General features: G+C 49.6%; 1 protein-coding gene across 1 annotated transcript in view; it reads left to right on the forward strand.

Moving 5' to 3' along the window:
- Positions 1–15,581, forward strand: part of UGT8 (UDP glycosyltransferase 8) — a 47,188-nt gene that overhangs the window by 9,362 nt on the left and 22,245 nt on the right. Inside the window, exon 2 of the mRNA XM_004686627.2 lies at positions 1,114–1,937. Coding sequence (XP_004686684.1) covers positions 1,116–1,937 — 822 coding nt within the window. The 5' untranslated portion in view covers positions 1,114–1,115. The remainder of the gene's footprint in view (positions 1–1,113; positions 1,938–15,581) is intronic.

Here is a 15,581-nt window from a genome sequence, read left to right on the forward strand (position 1 = left end):
TAGACAGGATGTCCTTCTGGTGGGAGACTTACACATGTGGAAAATTGTAAACACAGAGAGAGAAATCACTGACAGGCCCAGTGTGCTGCTCACAGCAGGGGGAGAACCCCTCGGCATCACAGTCATTTTCTTCATAGGCATATTAGCTTATGTTACATGGTTTTGGTTTTTGCTCTCTAAAAGTTAGGTTGTGGGCATTTTCTCCTATGAAGTTCTTTGGAAACATGATTTTTGATGGATCTGTCATTAGATAGTGGCAGAATATACTATACTTTGATTAATCCTCCACTGCTGGACTTCTAGTGGTTTCTGGCTTTAAAAAGAGTTTGAGCAACTGTGCTAAGTCTCTTTGGGAAAAGGTGAAGGTAACAGCTTTTCTGATTTTGTTTCTCAGATACACAGCCAGTTTTTAATACTCTCCTGGAGATAAGTTGTTCCTTTCTCATCTAATCATGGTGCTTCCTTCATCCCGTATCATGTTTATATATATTTTTTTCAGGAAATTCTTACAGGTCTTGTTTGCTGATCTTTTGATTTAAAGACTCCTGGACAAATTACACAGTTTGAATAGTTACCTTGTTTATTGGTCCAAGTCATTGCTGTTGCCTGTTTTAAAAAAATGTATTTCTTCTCCTTACCCATTTATTCTAACAAAAGGGCATTGGAACAATTGGGTAAGATTCCAAACAAAATAAAACAAGACTCCAGTGGGGTTTGTAGAGAAAGTTACTCAGTCTGTTTATATCATTAAAAGGATTGAGCTTTTTACTTTATTTTACTTTTTGGCTCGAGCTTCGGAGAATATTGTCTTCCATGAAAATAATAAGTAGGCCTATATTTTTAGTGATATTTCACATCATTGAAAGTCGGGTTCTCCATTCCCGATGCAGTTCTGTGCCCCAGAATGGTGCATTTGCAGTACACGTAGGGTCACGCCAGCCTTGCTGTCAATATCAAGAAAAGAGGTAATCAGCATAGCTCCTGGAGTGAATTTCCAGAAGGATCCTCAGAGGAAGCACTGGTAGCCAGATCCCTCCCTGGGACAAGACTTTGTGTGGGAAGGGTCAGGCTGGTCGCATTCTGTGTTAAGTGGCTTTCCGGTTGTCATTTCAGCTATGAAGTCTTACACTCCCTTTTTCATGCTCCTGTGGAGTGCTGTCGGGCTAGCCAGGGCTGCCAAAATCATCATCGTGCCGCCAATCATGTTCGAAAGCCACATGTACATTTTCAAGACGCTGGCTTCCGCCCTGCACGAGAGGGGCCACCACACAGTGTTCCTGCTCTCGGAAGGCAGAGACATCGCCCTGTCGCCCCATTACAGCCTCCAGCGCTACCCAGGGATCTTCAACAGCACCACCTCGGACGCTTTCCTGCAGTCCAAGATGCGGAACATTTTCTCGGGGAGACTGACAGCCGTGGAGCTCTTCGACATCCTGGATCACTACACCAAGAACTGCGACATGATGGTGGGCAACAGGGCCTTGATCCAGGACCTAAAAAGGGAGAAGTTCGACCTGCTGCTGGTGGACCCTAATGACATGTGTGGGTTTGTCATCGCTCACCTGCTAGGGGTCAAGTATGCGGTGTTTTCCACTGGCCTGTGGTACCCAGCGGAAGTGGGGGCACCTGCCCCCTTGGCTTACGTCCCAGAGTTTAACTCGCTCCTCACAGACCACATGACCTTGCTGCAAAGGATGAAGAACACTGGCGTTTACCTCATTTCCAGATTAGGGGTCAGCTTTCTGGTCCTTCCCAAGTACGAGAGGATAATGCAGAAGTACAACCTGCTGCCCGAGAAGTCCATGTACGACCTGGTGCACGGGTCCAGCCTGTGGATGTTGTGCACGGACGTGGCGCTGGAGTTCCCGAGGCCCACGCTGCCCAACGTCGTGTACGTGGGAGGCATCCTCACCAAGCCGGCCAGCCCACTACCAGATGTAAGGTTTGCTGGACTCTTTGGTCGTCTTTTTTTTTTTTTTTCCATGACGAAAGTCAACTTGTCGGTTTCGATTTGGTTCAGAGAGCGGGTTGGGTTTGGTTGGACAAGTAGGGCTGCTTGTTGTGCAACAGTCCCAGGTTGCTTTGGGGAAAGGGCCAGAGACTCGGAGCCTCGGTCCATCTGACAGCCTTTAATGCCCAAGCAGGGGCCAGGGTGCGGGCAAGGAAGCAGGCAGCGCCCTCCTCGCCGGGCGAGCGCCCGCTTCTCTGCCCCGGTGTCCGCACTGATAGGTGCGCATGCCCCGCGCTCAGGGCAGGTGCTGCGGGCATCCATCAGTGCCGTAGCACCTGTGGGAAATGAAACGCGGAGGCTGGTGGCGGGAGGCGTTAAAGGGCCCAGGTGACTCCATGGGCCTCACGCTGCTCTGGGGAGCAGTGAAGACGGACACTGCCGAGGCCCTTTGTCTGCGGCTGCCCCACACCCCGGAACCTGCCTGGCCTGGAGGGTGTGTTTCTGGGCGCTGAGTGGCCGCTGCTGAGAGCCAGCAGACTGGCGGAGAAGTAGGTTCTGATTAAGAGCTCGCTGTCGTATGTGAGGAGAGTGTAGCTAGACGATCCGTGTCAACGATCATGGTTCTGCTCTCAATTAAAGACACATTTACCTTCTGTTCCTCCCCAAGAACACACGCGCAGGTCTCTCGTCTCGATAAACACAAAGCCGGCGAATGGGTCTTGCTTTGGGCTGTCCTAACCACTGGGGAGTTTACACTCAACAATGAAAAGGAGCTAGGCCGACACCTCATTTAAAGTCAGCAAGCTACGTCGGTTTTCAGGAAAGACCACTCCATGAGATGGCACTTCTTTCTTTCTTTTAAAGATTAGCTTATTTGTTTATGCACACAAGAACTGGGGTACAGGACAGAGGTGTGTCGGGGGCGGGGGGTGAGAGGATTCGCCAGAGCCAGACTGGGGAGCAGAACAGGCAGACTGACTGAAATACACTGCTGAGGGGAGCAGCGGGCGGGTCGGGAGAGGTCTGCTGTGCCGTGCGGGTCAGCTCCCTGGCAGGTGATCAACTCAGCAGTGGCTGCGGAGCCTTCGTGGTACTGTGCTCGGATGCGTTGGCCAGCAGGGAGGGCTGCTGGGATACATTTTCAGTGACAAAGAAGGGCTCATGGTCCTTCAGGCACTTGTGTCTCCTCATTAAGTAAAAGCTAAGTTTTGCTGTGGCTAGTGGAGCCGTCAGTGGGTCCTGCCTTCCATCTTGTCAGGCCCGTAGAGGCACCAAAGCACCCGCGGGGTCTGTGGTCTTTCGGGGTCTCTAACCTCCGGTTCTCGCTGGGTTTAACCCTCCAACACCTGGCTGCATTTGCCAGGCGCGTAAGGCCTAATCTGTGATTGTCTTTCTTGAAACTGCCTCAAACTTCTGAAAATACTCACAACTGTGCTAACTTGCTCACTTCTGCCCGTCCTCTCACCTCCAACCTTTGTTAAGCTGCGCAGCGTGTGACAGTGTATTTCTTCCCCCCATAATCCAGGCTTATCTTTTCCTCTAAGGCCCATCCTGCCCATTCCTTCCGTTTTACTTGACTGTTTCATTTCCCTTTAGAAGACAGCTTTGAGCGGTTTCTGGAGCCTCGTGCAAGGCTCTGCTCGAACCGTTTTCTGATGGCTCATAATTCCTGCTTTGACAGTGGTTTCCCCGACTTTGTGGACGCCGCTGTCCTCTTATCCCTCCTTGGGCTTTGGTCATGTTTCCTTGGAAAGTGTGCTTATTTACAGTGACCCCTCACAGTGACCCACGCTGTGCCGGTGAGGCCCCTCGCGCACACCCAGGCCCGTGTGGCCGGGCACGTGACACACACCGGGACCTAGACCCGGGCCACGTGACCACTGGGAGTCCATGAGGCCGTGCACGTGGAGGGCTGTTTTCATGTCCGTGTGGCACTTACACAGGCCACCACAGGGAGTGTCTGGGAGAACTGTGTGCCTTACTTTCTGCTGTTCCTTGTTCTGCTGAGGTTCTGTATGCTTATAACACACACACACACCTATTGGGATTTTTCCCGTAGATTCACTGATAAGATAAAACTGTAGCTAAGGGTTCTAAAGGTCACTGAGTCTCCCCAGTTCCTATGTCATTTACAGGGCAGGGCGGGGGACCCTGAAACAATAGGGCCCAGCCAGCCGCCACTTACACCCATCCCTAATAACAGCCTAATTGTTAACTGTCTACAGTAGGTTACACTGGCAGTGGATTAGGGTTTCCAGATGTCTGGGAAAGATTTGACAGTGGGGTTTGATTTCACAATCTGGGGCGAAAGGGCAGAGAACTTTTCTAGGAGACATTTTTGTAGATATTTTCTTAATGTTTGAAACTAAAACTCTAGAGAGCAGCTAGCTTAGTTTCATTCATTTTCTTTTTTCACTGTCAAAACGCGGAGAATGGTCCCCTCATTTGTCGCATCGGAGCCTCAGAGTCCGAGTGTGTCATCCAGGGCCACAGGATGAGTCTGTGCCAGGTGAAATGTGCAGTGTCCTACTGTTGATTAAGTTTTTTGTCTTAGATGGCTGTATCTCTGCCACTCATCTTACTTATTTGCATGTTTTCAGGGTTTCGCCTAGAAGCCGTCACTCTCTGTCACGTATGGTAGTGGGAAGCTGGCATCCACAGTCAGTCAGGGGTGTCAGAGCTGAGGTAGGGGACCGGAGTCCCTACGGTGAGAGGTCCTGCGAGGCCTGGTCCGAGATGCTAGCACAAAATTAGGGAAATTAGGGCTGTTGTTACCAGTACATTATAAATGATACCTTGTGAACTCTAATGTCTTCCAAACTGCGGCGACCCCTTTTTTAAATTGGCGCAATTTAATGTTGAAGCGCATGTTAGTGATGTATCTGCCTCTTCATGCTCTCTGCTACCTGGCTGCCTCCTTAGGAGTCCTGACATGTGTGGGTGAAGGTCTGGGTGGGCCCTTTCTCATCTCAGTGCCCTGGTGATCACAGATACCGACCCCGTCCCCCAGAAATGCTAAAGGCAGGTCTGTAAACTAACTCCTGATAACTTATTACATGTAAATGAAATAACAACTCCTACCAGGAAGTGATTATACCTTTCAATAGTTTTATTAGTGGGTTAAGGCTATTAATATGCCACTCTAGGATAGCATGTTGGCTTAAGGAGTCTGTTGACTATTAAAATACATCATCTGCTTCAAGGTGGTCAGTTTTAGATGATTGTCCATCACCAAGGTTTTCTCTAAACAACCTAAACAACTAGCTTTTCCACTTCCCAGCTACTACCACCTTGAGCTGTGATCACACATCTCACATTGTACCTTAGCTGTTGATTTTTCAGTTGGCTCTTGCCTTCACTGCACTGTGGAACCCTCAAATAGTGGATACCCCGAGTATTCATCTTCATGGCCTGAGCACCTAGAAAACGGTGGGCACTCCATAATGCTTAATATTAAGTAAACTGCCTCAAACAGAAATAGTTGCCAAAAATTGGTGACTCAGCTAGTACAGTAATGTTGTGAACATGTAACAGTTACACATTCATCCCGAAAATATGTTCACATACCCCCCACTAGCAACCAGGCTGTCTGGGCTAAGTCATTTTAGTGAATTACAACAGCTGTTGAATGCTGTTGTTTCGAAACGAAGGGCAGTCAGGTTGGCTTCCGCAGGTGAGTTCGGGGGTCTGGCCCTCGTGGGGCACACCTCAACGTTCCTTTGTTGCCAGACTGAACGTTAAGGGCATCTTCATTTCACCAGTTGTAGGAACCTTTTTAATCGATGGAAACTTAGTGATGGAGAGAGGCAGTATGAGATTAGCAGACATAAGAAAGCGCGCAAGTCCGAGGGCACTCACCATCCCTTTGACACTTGCCGGAAGTACTCCAAGAGAGAGGTCTCTCTTGTAGACAGATTCATCAGCCTAACCCCTGGGAGCAGGTGAGGTTCTGTGCAGAGGAATAAAGTCAAGACAGAAAACAGTGACTTTCTGTGTTCATTTTCCAGGGAGTCACCTAGAAACCATCATTTGTTACATATAGCAGTGGGAAGCTCGACCCCCAATAAATAAAAGGGGTAGTCAAGCTGAGCCAAGGGGCCGGACTCTGTGGGGTAGGAGTTGCTAACAGACCAAGATCGTAGGCGATGGGGAAATTAAGGCCATGGGTGATAGCACACCACAGCTGCTGCGTGATGACCTGCAAAGCCAGAATGGGGTCTGTATGTGTGACATTGATCCCAGTGTCTGCTTTTGAATAAGTATCATTTAATCAAAAGTATATGCCTCTTTATAACTGGTTTCTTATTGTTATGTTATCAATCAGATATATTTTATAGAATGTTTTCATCTCTATGGTGTTAACTGTGTTAGATGGTAGCTGTGTGGGGATGAGCAACTTGAGACCCCTAAAGTTTGCAAGGGAGTAATGACTTCATTCCAGTGACTAACTCTGGGCTTGAATATTCAGCACAGCTTGACATTGGGCCCAAACAGGGAGCCCCTATGCCAACTCATTCATGTAGAACACTCTTGCAGAAGTATGCTCAGCGGATTCTGTGTTTTGTCTTTACGCGGTCACAGGAAACCAAGTTACCTGTGCTCAGTGCATCTGTCCAGGAAGCAAATCAGGGCTCTGCTAGAGCCCCGTACAGTCCCTGAGATGGTTTTTCCTCAGCAGCTCTACAGTTCTAAGGGGCTTATCGGTGCTTCTGTAAGCTTTAGGGCTTGCAAGGATTTTCAGTCATGAGAAGAGACACCAGAATAAGGACATGTTCAAACAAATTTATTTAGAATCGATTGTTCAGGGTCTCACCTGAATTTGAATCACCTCTCTCCCCTTGCTAAGTATTTCAGCTTTAAGCTGCCCTGTGGAATGGCTCATTTGGGTATCAATTCAAACACTGGCAGTGTCAAGGGAAATATTTTCAGTGGATCGTTTCTACAAATGATAATTTTTGTAATTGCTACTGGCATCAATTTATTATTATTATTATTTGATATGCTGTTCTTCACAAATACTCTTGTTCTGAGCCAAAGGGTTCTACTTTGAAATGGAAATCGCTGCTGTCGATGAGGCTGTCACACTGGTTCGTGAACACCCAGGAATCAGTGTGACCGTGTGACAGAGGAAGGGATATAAAGTCTGAAGCGTCCGTGGCGTCGGTGAACTGACTGCCTCTTTCACAGTTGTGCTTATGGAAGCTTGTATGCCAACTCTCAGGGGCCATGGGCAAAGTGGGAGATCATGGCTTTTTTCTGCCAAACGGTCCTGGCCTCTACTCATGGCCTTAAGATGCCCTTTGGGCCGAAGGAGCCGTCTCATTATAGGAGGAAAGCCGTGGACCCTGACAACAGCAGAGACACCCTGGTGGCGGTTGTTGCTGATTGCTGCTGGAGTAACTCTGGTTTATTAAGATGAGCAGATGGAGCGCTGCTGTGGGGCCTCTGAGGCTTGTGGAGGCGGGATTCCCCGCCTCCCTCAGGTTAGGGGGTGCTGCTTGGTGCTGCTCCTGTCTTCTTCGCCTTGCGTCACCCTCTTTCTCACTGCAGTGGAAGGGAGTTGAGCAGGTAGTGGGATATATGGGCACGGGGCCACGTAGGAAGTGAGCAGGAGCCGCTCGGCTCTGCTTTATAGGGGCCGCGAGGATCCAGGGCTGGAGCCCAGTGGGCCCTGGGAGCTCAGGCTGCAGCAGACTCAGTGAGATTGCCTGGTTTCCCAGCCCTTTAGATGGAGGGGCCAGTCCCCGGGCCCCTTTCTGCTGGTGGACCTCATCGCCTCTCAGGCCCTGGCTTCCCCACCCTTGAAGGGAGAGCAAGGGGAACTTGAGGCCCCTAAATAACTGCTTGCCGCCTCTGTCCTGACTTACCCTGTACACTTCAGAAGGACAGGTTATGAGGGAAGGAAAGACGGACGCCGGCACAGACACAGGCGGGCAGGGGCCGGCCGCTGCCACCTTGAAGAGGGACAAGCTTCACGAGAACAAACAGCCGCGCAGCCACAGGCTGGTGGGAGGGCTGCGTCTCCCTTCCCCGGCTTCCCCTGGGGGGTGCCTTTGTGTTCGTCCCTCTCTTCTGTGCTTTTTCCGCAGAAGCCCCGGCATTCTTGTCACCGTGGATTGTAGATCCCTCAGCCACTAAATTGGGACAAGTTCTTAGGCAGTCCATGTGGCCCCAAAACTTTATATTACATTATGTGATATATATCACGTTATATGCACACATATGTAAATATATATAATAAAGATTTATTCATTCACACAAGAACTGGGGTACAGACCAGAGCTGTGAGGGGGCGAGAGGATTCACCAGAGACAAAGTGGGGAGCAGAACAGGCAGATCGATGGGGTACACTACTGAGGGGAGCAGCGGGCGAGACAGGAGAGGTCTGCTGTGCCCTGTGGGCCACCCCCTGGCCGGGGATGGAACTCATGCTGCAGGGGCTGACGTAGCCTCATAGTGCTGCACTTTAACCCGTTGTGCCACCAGGGAGGCACATTTTGAATGAGACTATTTTTTTTTTCTTTTTCTGTTAATGGTGGGTTTTCTCTAGTCTGGAAAATTCTTCACAGTGTAAATTGTGCCAATATAAAAATGGGTGCATGTGTGTGTGCGCATGCTATGTAGTTTAGGAATTTACATCTGGAAAACTCAGTACCTTATGTTTGTTTTCTGAAATGATGTTAAGTTATACTGTAATTATTTCTTTCTTAGCTGTGATGCTATATCCACACTCCAGTAGGGGATAGAGTGCCACATACCTTATATAACATTCCATAGATTCTTAATGGCCACTAATTTACTATAAACACGGGGGTGGGGGTGGCAGGTAGACACGGGAAGGGGTTTAGCTTTCAGGGTCTAGACTTTGTATTAACTTGCTTGCGGAGACAGTTTTGTTCCGTGAGAACCTCTTTATCCTTTCACTTTGAAGGCATCCCTCTGGGAGTTGAACATAAATTCAAACAAAACACTGATCTCTGCCTCCTAAGTCCTGTGTCTACCTGAGACAAAGTTGTTTTGTAATGGATAATCTCCAGAAATCCTCAAACTGGAGAAAGAGCCAAGAAGTAGGCACTGAAGCAGTGGGACTGAGGTTTTCAGGCACTTGTTTGTCCACAGTGTGTATTCTAATTACGTCTAAAATCACAGCCGAGGGCCCTCCCTGGTGGCACAAGGGGTTAAAACAAGTAGCAGCTAACGAAGCTGCCCTCAGCCCCAGTCCCTGCAGCACGAGTTCGATCCCCGGCCAGGGAGCTGACCCACAGGGCACAGCAGACCTCTGCTGACCCGCCCCCTGCTCCCCTCAGCAGTGTATTGCAGTGGATCTGCCTGTTCTGCTCCCCACTCTCTGTCTGGTGGATCCTCGCAGCCCTGCACCTCTGGCGTGCACCCCAGTTCTTGTATGCATAAATAAATCATTAACAGCCCACAGGAAACCCCTCCCACAGACTGCTGACAGGTGCAGGCCACACGTCACCTGCTCTTCCTCACTGCCCCTCCTCAGCCCCAGGACTGGGCACTGACATCAAAGCGGTGGAACCGTGCGGGCCAGAGGCCTGCGGATTTGTGGCAAACGGCTGTCTACTCCAGGCCCTGAGCACAGAGACGCCGCCTCCCTGAAGCCGCTGCAGCATCACTCGTCCTTGTGCGCCCACGACGAGGGGCTCCCACGCTGACGTGGGGCCTTGTGCCGCCCCCACTTTCTCCTGGCCTGCCGTCAGGGTGGCGGCCTTTGTTGTTGTGGGAGCCACTGTTAGGGGGAGACTTGGAATTCTGATTCCATCAGAATGAATATAGCTAGACTGTTAAAAGAGCATCTGTTCTAGAAAGGACTGAGAGACAGAAAATAGCTATTCAGCACGAGAGCGGCTTCCTTTTTCTAAGTTTATGTACTTCAGACTCTGACTCCTTTTTTATTTTTTTTTCAAGTTTTATTTATTTGTGCATACAGAACTGGGGTACAGGCCAGAGGCTCAGGGGCGGCGAGAGGCTTTACCAGAGACAGAGTGGGGAGCACAACAGGCAGATCGACGAAGTACACTGCTGAGGGGAGCAGCGGGCGGGTCAGGAGAGGTCTGCTGTGCCATGAGGTCACCTCCGGGGCAGGCGGGAATCGAACTCATGCGGAAGTGGCTTTAGATTCTCAGTGCTGTGCTTTAACCCGCTGCGCCACCAGGGAGGGCCTCTGACTTCTTTTTTGTAACTGTCCCGGGCCAGGTGGGTTCACCGATGGTTCTAGCAATTTCGGGGTAATTTGGAGCCCTTGACTTCGTCTTCTCAGGCTCTAATGGTAAGCAGGGGAAACGGGCCAGCCCCCCCGACCCCCCGCCGCCCCCCAAACCTCCATACACTTTTTTCTCTGGTGTTCTCTTGTGGTCTCTTTCTCTGGTAGCCGAGCCGTGCGCCATTTCTGGTAACCCTGCCCTTCTGACCCGACATCTAGGTTCAGGTGAGCACACAGCCATGCTCGGGGGGGCCACAGTCAGGCGCCCATGCCCCCCACCCACACGCCGTCCACTTGACCACAGTGAAGACTGCAGGTCATGGCCACAGAGGCCAACGGCGTACAAGCCTGAGCACCTCACTCACCCCGCCAGATCCCCCCTCTACGGAGATCTTTACGTCCAGTTAGGTTTGCTTCATACCGGTGGCTTTTCAGCAGGTGAGTTAGCAGGAGAATTACGATATTCGGATGCAGAATGTTACGCTGAGGCTGTTATTTTTCATATTTGCTCTTATTTTTTCACCAAACATATAATACAGTGAAAGTCAATTTGCCAACGCAAGCTGAACTGATTGTACATTGCTTTGCATACAGCAATGAATCGTTTTAGATCCACATCTAGAGAACTGCCCTCTTTTAATAATAGTTCAAACAATTTAATGTGCGTGCCAGGATCTTTAAGACAAGCATTGGGTGGTAAATAGCCAAAAATACCTCAGAAACAGGACTGGAGTAAACTCTTCCGATCAGGGTTCTCGGATCAGTCCTCTTTTATTTCCCACTCATTTTTCTACCTCATACTGCCGTAGGCTGCAGAGTACAGGTTTCAAGATATATGTATAACTAATACATTAACATATATCATTAATTTGCAGAATTAATGTAATCTCAAGTTGTAAAAACGTATGCACTTGCCCAACTTAATTTGCGAAAATTGTTTTCACACTCTCAATTCCCAGCGCTTCTATCACTGAATATTCAGCAGCTGAAGTGGCTTGGGAGCAATCACTGAGGCCTTGAGGCCAATTGAGCTCCCAAGCTCTGATTTTCAGACTAAGGAACCTTCTCTTTTTCACCAGAGTCCTCGTAGAATTTTTCGACATGTGACTGTGAAGCCGTTTTGCAAGTCACAAAGGCAGGCCTCTCGTGAAACAAGCAGCTAGCTAGCCAGATGCAGCCCGTGTTTACTGTGTGGCCAGGACGCTCCAGACACTGGGCTGGCCGTGTAGAGTAGACGTCCTGGGGCTCTGAGTCGCTTCCTGCCTGCTGAGAGAGATGATTGGTTAAGATGGAAGCCGCTAATCAGGTGCCACTGTCAGGCCTGAAGGGCAGCGAAGCTAAGCGCCAGCTGGGGCCATTGGAGGGACCAGACAGTCTTCTCAGGTGGCAGAGAGGGGCCTCTGGGGAGGGTGGAGCCAGCCAGGAGCACGCCCACCGAAGCCGCACAGGGTGCGCATTTAGGTCGGAGAAGTTGAGAGTGGCTGAGGCGCCAGAGCGCGGGCCTGGAGGCTGCGGGACTCGGGAAGGTGAGTCCTGCACAACACGGCAGGCCTGTGTGCTCTGAGGGGTGTGGGTCCTTGAGAACGTTTCAGCGTGACTGGGCTTGCTTTTAGAAGGAGTCGTTGTTTGCTCTAGGGAGCAAGTATTGTAGGTGAGAAAGAGAGAAGACAGGATGGGAGCACGGGCCAGAGCTCAGAGACAAGTAGGCTGGTGGGTTGGTGAACAGAGGGAAGATGCCAGGGCTATGAAGTTGAGCAAGGACAGTTTGCATGGAAGAGCCAGTTTTCTGCTTGCTCAACCAAAAACACGTATCTTGCTGGGATTCCCTTGAGAAGTGAGCAGAGTTTTGAGGGTAAGTGCCATGTTGAGCTCGGGCCACACACACTCCCAAGCCTCTGGGGGTGTCGGTGGTCATGTCTGCGCACGAGGATTGGCCATGGCCAGCACTGAGTACTGACGGGGGCAGTTCTCTCCCGAGAGAGTGCTCTCCAGCGGTAGCAATAAGTGGAATCGCAGAGAGATGTGCAGAAAGAGAGGGGACCTTGTGTTTGGGCCCCACACCGTGCCGAGCCTGGAAAAAGGAAGGAGCACCCCAAGAACTAGGACAGTGTGTTCTGAGGAAGAAATTGAGAGCTTAAAGCCTTTGCCATTGGCTTGCACTTCCCAGAATGTCTCACTCGGTCACATAGAACATAAGACTGCTAAAAAGGGAGGGTGTTTCCCCAGCGTGAGCTGACGCGGGGCATCGAGTTGGCTGCGTGAGGCCCTGGGGCCCTGGGGCCCTGGCGCACAGGTGAGGGCAGCCCGCGCCGGTCACCCACCCGCAGCCTAACAGCAGCTGCCAAACACTGCACTTGGGTTTTGTTCTTTTTTGCCATGTACAGTTATTCCAATTGAGTGTTAAGTAACTTGGTTTAGAAATGAAAATCAGGTGAGACTTGTTTCCCAGAGCTTTACAATTTAAAGGGTAGACATGTGCGTGATTTCGTTCTGTTCTGTTAAGGTAGGAAAATCGCCGTTGTTTTCAGCTGCACGCCTGTGTCGCTGAAGTAGGTGCTATGAAGAAGAGTATGGTGAAGATAACCCAAGTTATTTGTCTACTAGATAATCTGTAATTTACTTTCCGTGAATGCAAAGTGTTTTTTTTTCTCCCCCCAAAAAGCTTATGCAGTTGGTGTAATCTTTGTAACTTAATTTTTACTCTCTAGATTTGATTAGTAATATTTTAAATATTTTTGGTTAAATATTTTAAAGATTAAGGTGATTTGATGGCATCACAGGTAATGTGTTATATATGTGAATTGAACTAAATAAGCTCCTTAGCCTGGGTTGATGTTTCTTTGTAATCCAAAGAGCTTTCCAGGAGATGACAAATACACATAGCTGTTTGCTTCATCAACCTCGTCAGCGCTTATATTGATAACCTTACTTCTTTCAGCTGAATAGGGCCACCAAAGTTTTAGATCCAGTATTTGAGTGAGTACTTTTGTTATTCTTTTAAAAAAGTCAGTATTAGGCACTACTGGTTACTACCAGCTGAAGCCTCGCACAGCTGTGTATTTAGCATTTAATCATGCTAAGAATTGCTAATTAGAGCATCGTACTGGACAAAGCATACACAGTGGGCTTGATACAATGCCATTTTTGTTTGAGAAACATAAATAATCTTGGCCCATCCGTGCTTCCATTAATGAGCGTTTGTGCCGAGGAGGTAAAGCAGGCAATCTTGAACAAAATGTCTTAACCTGCTGGGAATAATCTACCAGTATCAGTCTTCCACAGAAACCTATGATCTCTTTAAAATATGGTCACTCTTGTCCAAATTGCCAAGTTTACACGTGGCCTTTTGCTTTCTCTCTGTATCATTTCCCCTTTCTCTGCTCCCTTTCAGCCTCCCTCTTCAATTGAGATTCCCCCCCACCCAATCAAACCATTCTCCCTGGTTCTGCTTGTTTCACCCCCGCTCTGGACCCAGGGCCAGGAACCCCACTGCAGCACCCTCACCCAGCCCATCCCTGACTCAGTCTGCCTCATGCTCCAAGAGTCCCTTCTCCTCGTATTTTCTCAGACCACCCATTTCTAAACCTCACCCGCGGTCCTCACCCGCGGTTACTCGCGGGCCAGAGCAACAGGAATTTGCTCAGGGCTGTGGCAGAGTGATAGCGAGTCAGAGTATTTCCTTTCTGAGGGTGAACGGTTTTGTACTGACATCAGAGGTGTGGTGAGTCAGAAGAGTCTGTTTTGCAGCAAAATTAGCCTGATAGGGGGCAGCAGTTCCTGGGGTTCGGGGGTACACCCTGGGTGTCCCTCTTTTCAGTTCCTTTCACTCGCTCAGATGAGAAATTTTACTTTACTTACTCAGAATTTACCCAAAATGTCATGTGCCATTATGATTAGATTTTTTTTATTACAAAAGTTTATTTTTACATCATTCTGTACATTTTTTTTTTCCATCTCAATTGTAATCCCCGCGGGTTTCCATCACCAAGTCACCCATGTGCCATCACTATAATCTATGATTAGATTTTAAAAGAGCACTATGAAATGTTTAGGTCAGTTCTTCACTAACTTAATAAATATCCATGAGCAACTTTTCCTCAGTCTGGGGAGACTGTGAGTTAGCTCGTGGGAATACCATTTAGCCAAATCGAATCAGATGCTCAAGCCTGGTGGGAGAGAGATTTACCTTCTAATTGCACACGGGCCTGGGAAGTGCCGCACAGTTAAATGCAGACACCTGGGACTGGCCCTGGGATTAGGGAGGGTGTGTCGGGCCTCTCACCTGAACGCCCACCGGCATGCCGCTGTGTTTTCTCCAACTCCTGCTTCTAGGTTTGGAAATGCATTTCCGGGTGGCACCATGGTCTCATAGCCACGCCCTGTGAGGGAACCCCAAACTGAAGCTCTTTGAAAGGAGTAGTCAGGCAAACTTAGTGGATACTCATCTGTCCTTCCCTCTCTTTCCCTCCTCCCATCTGCCATCCTCTTCGTTGTTTGTGGGGTCACTGAATCTCTTCACACTTTCCCACTTAAAAACTCCTTGGATAAGGAGCAGGGACTTCCTTCTGCCACGACTGGGGCTGATTTGTGGGTCATTCTGATCCTTGATTGCTGCTAATGTTCCCTTCTTACAGGAAAGTCACTTCCTGCCGCTAGCTGCTCGCTTGGGTGGCGAGTTCCCTGTCACTCGGCCATCGTGAGGCCCAGCTGTCGTGAGCTCTCTCACTGCAGAAGGGCTTGTGGCTTCTGCCCCCAACTCCCTGAGGGTTCCTCGGCCTCACAGATTTCTGTCACCCGATGGGGATCTGGCTGAGAACATGCCTTCGTCCTTGTAAGAGACAGCGCTCTGTCCCTCATACCTGGATCCTTGCTTTAGTCACTGTGACTTACTGAGCTGTATTGCTAAGCTCCTACCATCACTGTGTGCGGGGCACTCCTTCAGGGGAACAGACCAGGCCCCTAGGGACTAAGACCCTCCGGCAACCCTGTGCAGTCTGGGAGTGTCACAGCCGGCAGCCTGGGGAAGGAAACCCGGGGGGTGGGGGGCAGAAGGCAGCTCGTCTGGCTCTCTGCCACCCTCTTTGTCAGACACCATTCACCCGTTTTATTCATTCATAAGTCTGTCAGCAAATATTGATCTAGCCTTAGGCCTTTCAGAGGCCAAGGAGTGTATTAACCACACCCTCCGTGAAAGGCCTCGGAAGAGCCTGCCACCCGGTGACTGATCTGACTTCATCGGGCTCTTGCTCAATCAGCTGGACTTTTCCTGTTTCCTGAGGGCCCCGCTGAGATAAGGCGTCAGAGTGGGGCCACGTGCCAGGAGAGGCCTTCTCACTGGGCTTCCTCCATTTGAAGCAAAGAATCCATACCCTATAAGCTTTCTTTCTTTCTTTCTTTCTTTTTTTT

Source organism: Condylura cristata, unplaced genomic scaffold (assembly GCF_000260355.1).
Source record: "Condylura cristata isolate star-nosed mole 26May11 unplaced genomic scaffold, ConCri1.0 scaffold00021, whole genome shotgun sequence".
Taxonomy (NCBI): domain Eukaryota; kingdom Metazoa; phylum Chordata; class Mammalia; order Eulipotyphla; family Talpidae; genus Condylura; species Condylura cristata.